Source organism: Myotis davidii, unplaced genomic scaffold (genome assembly GCF_000327345.1).
Source record: "Myotis davidii unplaced genomic scaffold, ASM32734v1 scaffold243, whole genome shotgun sequence".
Taxonomy (NCBI): Eukaryota; Metazoa; Chordata; class Mammalia; order Chiroptera; family Vespertilionidae; genus Myotis; species Myotis davidii.
The window spans coordinates 1,768,435-1,776,876 of record NW_006295183.1 but is presented as its reverse complement, the minus strand read 5'-3'; the positions used below and the strand labels follow the sequence as shown (position 1 = coordinate 1,776,876).

The following is an 8,442-nucleotide window of genomic DNA, read 5'->3' as shown; positions in this document are numbered from 1 at the left end:
ACTCTCAGATCCCTCACCAGGGGTTCTTAGGAATAGTGTGAGGTACGGATCTATTTCTGACTTTTTCCAAATGGTTACCAGTCATCTCAGCTATTTATTAAAAAGTCCATCTCCAACCCAGTGCTGAGATGGCGACCAAGGTTTTAAAAAAGAATTCATCCGTGTTTCCTGCTAGTGCTTGTAATGGTTTTAATGTTTACACTCAGATCCCTCACCAGGGGTTCTTAGGAATAGTGTGAGGTACGGATCTATTTCTGACTTTTTCCAAATGGTTACCAGTCATCTCAGCTATTTATTAAAAAGTCCATCTCCAACCCAGTGACCTGAGATGGCGCCTTCATCGGATGCCATGTCAGCGTGTACCTGGGTCCATCTCTACTCTCTATTCCTGGTCCATTTGTCTCTGGCTGCACCAGGACCACATGGCTGTAATTGCAGAGGTTTTACAGTGTGTTTGAATGTGTGGTAAGGCTAGTCCTCCATCGTCGTCTTTCTTTCTCAGTGGTTTCTCAGTTATTTCTGCAGGTTTGTGGGGTTTTTTTTTTCTTGAACTTTGGTCAAATGTGACTAACTTCATAAAATAGCCTACGAGGTGTCTAGTGGGATTGCACTGAATGTGTAAATTAACTCAGGGAAACTGGCATCTTTGTCATGCTGAGTCCTGCCCTCCAGAATGGACTGCTCAAGTCCTACACGGTGCCTCTAACATTGCTCTTGTATAGTTTTGCACATTTCTTGCTAAATTTATTCCAAAGTATTTAAGCTTCTTGTTAACACTGTGCATGGGATTTTCACTACCCTCCTAACCTCTGTGGACTGTTTGTATGTTAATTTTGTGCCCTGCTCCGTCACTGAAATCCTATTGTTTGTGTGGGTTTTGTCATTCATCCTTTGGGACAGATCACTGTATTGGAGTGAGGCTGTTGGTGCCCTCCTGCCGCCCTGTGGGTTTTCCGGAGGGTATTTCAGGGTGAAAGCAGCTATGATGAGCGAATGTTTCAGGAGTGGATGGCCCGTGTCTGTCCTGTTCGCCAGTACAAATTTGCAACCCAGCACAGAGCCTGGCATTGGGCCGATGTCTGGGAAGGGCTGTCAGAAGGCAGGGAGAGACCAGAGGCCTGCTTACAGATCGCCTGGGGACTCTGGGGTGGGCAACTGGCTGGCAAGGACACTGAGATAATACTTCCCTCACAGCCCTGATGGAGAAGCAAGTTTTAAAAACGAAAGTGCAGGATCTCCCCCTGCCCTGGCGTGGAGCAGCCCACCAACAGCTTCCCCCTCCAGGAACTTTGCCAGTGAACATACAAGAAAGGCCAGCCAAGTGGAGAGAGGTGGGTGGATTGGGGAGGAGCAGGAAGTACCCGCTATGTTCATCCCCCAAGTAACCCATCCCTTCCTACCTGTGCAGCCCCTCCCTGTGAGGGAAACACAGAGCCCAGGTCCGGGGGAGGGAAACCCAGGACCGCAGCGGGGGTGACCTGCCAAGGCCCTGCAGTCAGTAACTAGGGAAACTGGGGTCCTAGCCCATGTTCTGAACCCAAATCCCAAGCCCCACCCACAGAGCTAAGTGGATCCCAAAGGGTAAGACTCATTTAAAACTTAGCAACTGGTCACTTCTTGTTTTTCTGGGCACTTCCAGAGATGAGCCTGGAGCGGACACAATCCCCCCATCCCCGGCTACAGACCAATCTAGGCTGTGCCTGAGGGGGCAGGGGAGTGGGAGGCCAGCTAGGCCCAGGGAGAAGGTCTGCCCAGACCGACAACAGACTGGAAAACCATCAGCTTGGGGTGTGAGGAGCCCCACAGCTGTGCCGCTGGCATAGGAAGCGCTCCAGAACAAACATCAGCTTTTAGGTGCAGGATTTATTGGCTGCTGCAAAGCGAGATTTAAAAAAAAAAAATCACATATGCAGGTGAAGGGTCCTGGCAGCAGGGGCTCTGCCTCCTCCAGGTTCCCAGTCAATCATTCGGGTTGCTGCCCCTCCTCCCGCCCACACAGCCCAAGAAGCAGTCCAGACAGGAAGGGCTGAAGCCAGCGTGCTTGCCCCTTGGCCTCCCTCTGGGACTGGGAGCACCTGCCACCTATTTGGTGCCGGATGCCACACCCACAGAGGGCGGAACAAGGCCTCCCAACCTTCATTTCCACCAACCACTTCTCAGAGAGGGAGGGGTCCAGGCCTGCCTCCCCAGAGTTCACAACTGCCCCTCCCTATGTTTGCAACCACTGCTCTTGAGGCCTCTGCTCCCCTCCAAGCACTCTGCCTGCAAGCCCGGCTTTCCCACCCAGACTGTCCCGGAGAACGCGCTTCCTTCCCCTTGCTCCAACGTGACTCAAGGGACAGCTGTGCCTCAATGCACTGTTACAGCTGAGCGAAGCTAAGATCTCTTCTGAACCAATAAAGATGGTTCATGCTTTATGGTTGAAGGTGTCCCCTTGGATGGGAAGACTCAAGGCCCTTTGCACCTTTCCCCCCCACAACCCCCCCTCCCGGGAACAAACTCTCAGTCGCAAACTCTCAGGCCACTATGGGGTAAGGGAGCCTCGGAAGCCAGGGCTGGGGGCCCCATGCCTGCTCGGGGCTGGGCAGACCAGCCAGGGGCCACAGGCCACTTCCCTGAGAGGGAAGGGCAGCAAGACCTTCATCAGCAGGAGACCAACCACCATTCAGAGCCAACGAAGAATCCTCCCACGGATGGAAGCCCAGCTGCCCAGGTGTAAATGCCACAGTGGCCTGTGCTGAGAAAACAATGAACGCTGGCCTTGGGCCAAACAGGGCACAATTTTGTGAACATCTAGAAATGCCGATTGTCCTGAGAGCTGCTAAAATCATTAAAAAAACGATGACCTTTGCCCCAGGCACTGCTGGCTCTCCCCACCAGATGTGGGGGGGAAGAGGCAGCCTGGGGCAGGGGGACAATTTTGGAATTGCCAAAAGGCTGGATGATGCCGACTCCCTGGCTGTGGGACCTTGGGGAGTCCCTTAGCCTCTCTGAGCATCAACTTCTGGGATGTAAGACCACTCTCACCCTCCTGTGTGGCCTGAGGGGGGAGACCAGGAGCCCAGCATGTCAGCCAGCCCTTCCCCAGGGCTTCATTAGAGGGTCCCAGCAAGGCTGGCACACTGAAAGGCATGACAAACCCAGTGGCCCCATTCGTCACTTACCCCCTAGGGCCAGAAACCAGGATAAAGACACCAGCAAAGGAGAAAGACCATTCGGAAACAAATCTGGCCAGATTCAAGCCCTCCCAGGAGGAGGTTTTCCACATCGCTCCCAAGGGCTCACTTGGCAGCCGCGGGCATTTTTCTGGCACGATCTTTCCTGTCCTATGGACCATGTGTCCGACTCCCTGGAGTCAATATCCGGTCCCGGTTTTGTTCCAAGACTTCTAACATTTTCTGCATGTCGTGGTCAGCCTCAATCACCTGGAAATCAAACACACAGTCACAGCCTGCACTCGCCTTCAGCACCCTCCTCCCTTCAAAGATGAAGAGAGAGAGCTGGAGGCAGGAGGAGGCAGCGAGAGGCAGGTTAAAGCCAAACCTCGCCCGTTGTAGGTCGATCTAAATTCTCGACTCTATTTTCACTTAAGAATCCGCTACAGTTGTCCCTGCAGTGAGCTCATAAATGAGGTTCTTCTCATCACTTTATACCGTCTAATTTTCTACAATGAGGGGGAAATTGTACTGTATTGTTAAAACCCACTATAGTAATGTCTCCCTTCCCAGCAACCTCACTGCCTGGAAGAGCCATGAGTGGACGTGTCTGAGCAGCCCAAACAGATGTCCCCAAGGCCAGGCACAACGTCTGTGCACGGCCCTCCGCAGGTCCACGCTGCACATGCATTCCTAGCAGTCTTAGGTGGCCAGTGCTGCCTGCAGAGATGCAGCAGCAGCAAATCACAAACAAGGGGACGGAGAAGCAAGGAATCAGACGGGGCAGGCACAGCAAGAGTTAGAAACGGCGAGAGTCGGCAGGAGAAAGAGGGGTTACCGTGAAAAGCAAGCACGGGAGCTCCGAGATGTTAGTAACCTGGGGCCAACAGTGCTGCACCTCGGCACCCGCTAAAGCAGTGGTTCTCAACCTTCCTAATGCCGTGACCCTTTAATACAGTTCCTCATCTTGTGGTGACCCCCAATTTCATTGTTACAAATTGAACATAATGAAAGCATAGTGATTCATCACAAAAACAGTATGTAATTATGTATGTGTTTTTCAATGGTCTTAGGCGACTCCTGTGAAAGGGTCGTTCAACCCCCAAAGAGGTCGCGACCCACAGGTTGAGAACCGCTGTGCTAAAGGCATCACTGTGCATCTGCCCAGAACAGCACATGACGGTCCCTCGGATGCCCCGAGTCACCGAGGAAAGGTGCAGCGAGGCTCCGAGTCTTCCATCCACTGGAGAAGGGGCTGTTGCATCAGGAAGACCACCATCCCAATGGTTAAGGCTAAACCCAGGGCTAGAGGCTTTAACCATCTAGAACATTCCTTCGCTGGTGGTGCTGGGTAAGTGAGATGCTGCCGTGGCCACGGTGTGACGACACCGAGTCAAATCACCTTCTCTCCGGTCTGTCCAAGTCACTGAGGCTCGTCCAGAACGGGGACTGGGAGAGGGAAAGCCACCCCCACACCCTCCCTGCTTCCTTCCTGCACATTCCCGAGCCCTGCAGGACTCGGCCCCTCCCCAGACTGCAGAGCGGCCGACATTCCTGGGCCACTCTTCCTTCTAGAAAAGTCTCCTGCCCTATCAGGAGGACTTACCAGAACAGGGGCCACAGTAGGGAAAAGGCCCCCTTTGGTGAGCCATTCCTCGTAGAGGCGGTGAATAGCATCCACGTACTCCTGCCGGGAAGACACACACACAGGCCGCTGAGGCACGAGGGAGCGGGCACGCCGCTCCCACCCAGGGTCTCGGGCAGGTGGGGTGGACGTCACTGACCATGGGCAGTGGCTTGGACAGAGAAGCCCACGAAAACCCACCTGGCTCAGGCGGACAGTGAGAGTGCAGGTGCTCACTCCCACGGCCAGCCCAGCCCAGGCCAGGCCTCCGGGGCACTCCGCTGGGCTTTCCACACACCCTCCCAGCGGGTTCTCTCATTACTGCCTTTTTTTTTTTTAATAGCGGAGCCACCAGTTCCTTTGGGGGAGGGGGGTCCATGGCCCAGCATCCCAGCCCTGGGCAGCCTGAACCTTTCCCTCCACCAAGAGGAGTGTGACCCTCACTGGCCTAGGAGCCCCACTCCCACAGCCCAAACCCACGGAGATTCTAGACCAGGGTTGGGGAACCTTTTTTCTGCCAAGGGCCACTTGGATATTTATAACATCATTCGAGGGCCATACATAATTATCAACTTAAAAACCAGCCTGCTCTATTTGGTCAAACATTTAACTAACTCGCCCCTAATGCCCTGGCAGGGCCAGACCAAATGATTTCTCGGGCCTATCCTGGGCCGAACGTTCCCCGCCCTGGGCCTAAACCGTGATGAGGCACTGAAGGGTTTGGGGCTGGGACTGCACACGTGGTGTCCTGCACTGGAAACACCACCCGGGCAGCAGGGTGGAGGCTGGATTTCAGAGGCAGATGAAGGGAGAGGGGGGCCAGGGCAAGGACAGCAGTTAAACAATCCCAACCAGAGTCAATGTGGCCTTGAGCCGGACCCCGGAGGCTGAAGCAGTTAAGCAGCCACCAGTGAGTGTCGCCTCCAAGCCGGGCACAGCACTACGCACTGGGGATGCAGCAGTGAGCGAGAGGGCAGGTTCTAGAACGGATCCAGAGGGCACGGAGGCAAGCTGCCTTCAGGAGGCGGCCAGCCAAGACCTGGTGGTGCCTGGGCAGGGATGGGGGAGGGTGCCCACCGCTGAGTCTGGGACACAGGAAGTGAAGCAGACGTGGACGCGGGGTCTCCAACCACAGAGGAAGTCAGAGTTCCCCCTCTGAGACGCTCGGTTCCTGTTTCCCTCTCTATGACAGCAGCCCAGGATCTCCCAGAGGGTGGGGCCAGGCTGGGGTGCTGGTGGCTCCCAGGTCATCTCTAACCAGGTGAAAGGGCTCTTACCAGTGGGATGACCTTCTCCTCGTCCCGGCATCTCATCTTTAACCTCTGATAGCAGGTCTCGGGAGTGGTCCGGAGATACACTGAGATTTAAAAAGCACACGTGGCTCTAACGACTGTTCACGGCTTGGAAGTGAAAGCCAAGGAGAAGGGGAAGAAGGCGGTGGGCAAGAACTGGAGAGAAACACCTGCTGGCATCTCGGAGCAGAAGACATGGCCAAGCTCAGCTCACAGCTCCACCACCGACCAGCTGTGTGACCCGACAGGCACCCTGACCACATCCCTTCTTTCATTCCCTTTCAATGTCATGAGCCCAATCGGGTCACTGTGAGGCTCAATAAGGCTCCAGACACAGAGCTGCACAGGGCCCAGCCCCCAGTGGGTCTCAGTTAATGTCTAGGTTTTTCATCTCCTCCCTCCCTTACAAACTAAAAAAACACCAAATCACAGGGGACCCACCAAGTCACAGGGAGAACAGCCTGAGGAACAAAGGCAGGTGCTTCTCCAGGAGGGACCAGGAACCCCCCCCCCCCTTCCACCTGACCTTGGGCACAAGGCTGAGTTACTGTGGCAAAAGCAGCACCACAGTAAGAGCCCCGCCCCCCGCCCTGCTGGCTGGTTGGAAACCTGGACAAGCTCATCCTCACGGGGCCCAGGGGACGGAGGCCCAGGAGGGAAGTCAGGACGGGCCTGGGCCGTCTCACCTATCAAATCCACGGACACGTCGATGTTCCTCACGATCCAGTCATACCATTCCGACAAAACCACGTAGTCCACCTCGGGCATCTTCCCACTGCAATGAGGCATGAGGGCTCTGCTTACCCACAGGGGAGCTTCTGGGAGGTGCCGTTCCCCAAAAGTAACTGCAATGGCCTTGGTTGAAGGGCATTGCCAAGGGCACCCCAGTGTGACCCACACGGCAGTGGGCGCGTGGTGATGACAAAGACCTTCACACCTCCAGCCTCCGCTGTCCGGCGACGGGCTATGGGGTAAGGCAGCAGGAGTCGTGGCACTGCCCGAGGAAAACCCATTTCGAGTTGGAACTCCGAGCAGAGAAAGGGGCTCTGAAGCCTGTCCCCCGAGAACAGGGACGGTGCTCGGGTTAGGAGATGGCACGACAAACCGACTTCACCTCTAGAAATTCATTCTGTGGGACTAATCACGGATGACCGTGTAACACTGTTTAAAATAATGAAAACCTAGACCTTGGGCCTGGTGGGTGTGGCTCAGTGGTTGAGCACTGACCTATGAACCAGGAGGTCACGGTTCAGTTCCCTGTCAGGGCACATGCCCGGGTTGCAGGCTTGATCTCCAGGGTGGAGGCGTATGGGAGGCAGCCGATCGATGATTCTCTCTCATCGTGGATGTTTCTATCTCTACCTCTCCCTTCCTCTCATTGAAATTAATAAAAACATATTTTTTTTAAAAAAAACTAAATCTTGCCAAAGCCGGTGTGGCTCAGTGGATAGAGCGTCGGCCTGCGGACTGAAGGGGCCTGGGTTCGGTTCCGGTCGGGGGCATGTACCTGGGTTGCGGGCACATCCCCGGTGGGAGATGTGCAGGAGGCAGCTGATCGATGTTTCTCTCTCATCGATGTTTCTGACTATCTCTCTCCCTTCTTCTCTGTAAAAAATCAATAAAAATATATATTAAAAAAAAACCTAACTCTTGATACATCTATAGAAGAGAAAACCATGCAGTAACCGAAAGATGATGCTGTAAAATGATATTCAATGACATTCAGATGCTCATAATCCAATGAAAACAGCAGGATACAAAACTCTGCATGATTTGAATAAAGTTTGTCATAGAAGAAAAACAACAAAAGCTGTGCATGACCCAACCAAATGTTTTAAAGTATTTGTCCACACAGTTTGAAAAAAGACTGAAAAGGGAAACACCAAAATGTTCAAAGTGCTTTTCTCTGACCTGGGGGACTCTGTGAGACTTTACTTTTTTCTTTATACTTTGCTGTATTTCCCAAAATTGAACAACAGATTCATTCTCAAATCAAGAGTGGGGGTCAGGGAGACTGCACATACTTAAAGTGCAAACTGGAAAAGAAAGGAAGGAAGGGATGAGGGGAAGGAAGAAGGAGCCGAGGTGTGGAGAGAGACCTGGCGGCCGCCTGGCTCTTGCGGATTTCCTCGCCCGGAGGACACAAACAGGAAAGACGGAGAACGGCCGCAGCTGGAGAAACAGACCTCGACAGCTGGTGACCCTCCAAGGCCCCGGGGAGGAATTCCCCCTTTTAACATCCCTCTCCGACCCACTCAGAATGGGCTTGGTGAGAGCAACCCCAAGGGGAGTGGAGGGCCCGAGCGGTGTGCAGGGGGGCCCCCAAAGGGATGTCAGCCAGTGGGTGCTGTTTTGTGGTTTTCCTCCTGGG

The 8,442-nt window shown here is 54.0% G+C and overlaps 1 protein-coding gene across 1 annotated transcript in view; it reads right to left on the bottom strand.

The window, feature by feature from the left end:
* Positions 1–3,199: 3,199 nt before the first annotated feature.
* The window catches only part of TK2 (thymidine kinase 2, mitochondrial), a 15,000-nt gene continuing 9,757 nt past the window's right edge, over positions 3,200–8,442 (bottom strand). Inside the window, exons 5-8 of the mRNA XM_015567885.1 lie at positions 6,758–6,846; positions 6,057–6,136; positions 4,762–4,842; positions 3,200–3,425 (exon numbers count right to left, since the gene is read on the bottom strand). Coding sequence (XP_015423371.1) covers positions 3,327–3,425; positions 4,762–4,842; positions 6,057–6,136; positions 6,758–6,846 — 349 coding nt within the window. The 3' untranslated portion in view covers positions 3,200–3,326. The remainder of the gene's footprint in view (positions 3,426–4,761; positions 4,843–6,056; positions 6,137–6,757; positions 6,847–8,442) is intronic.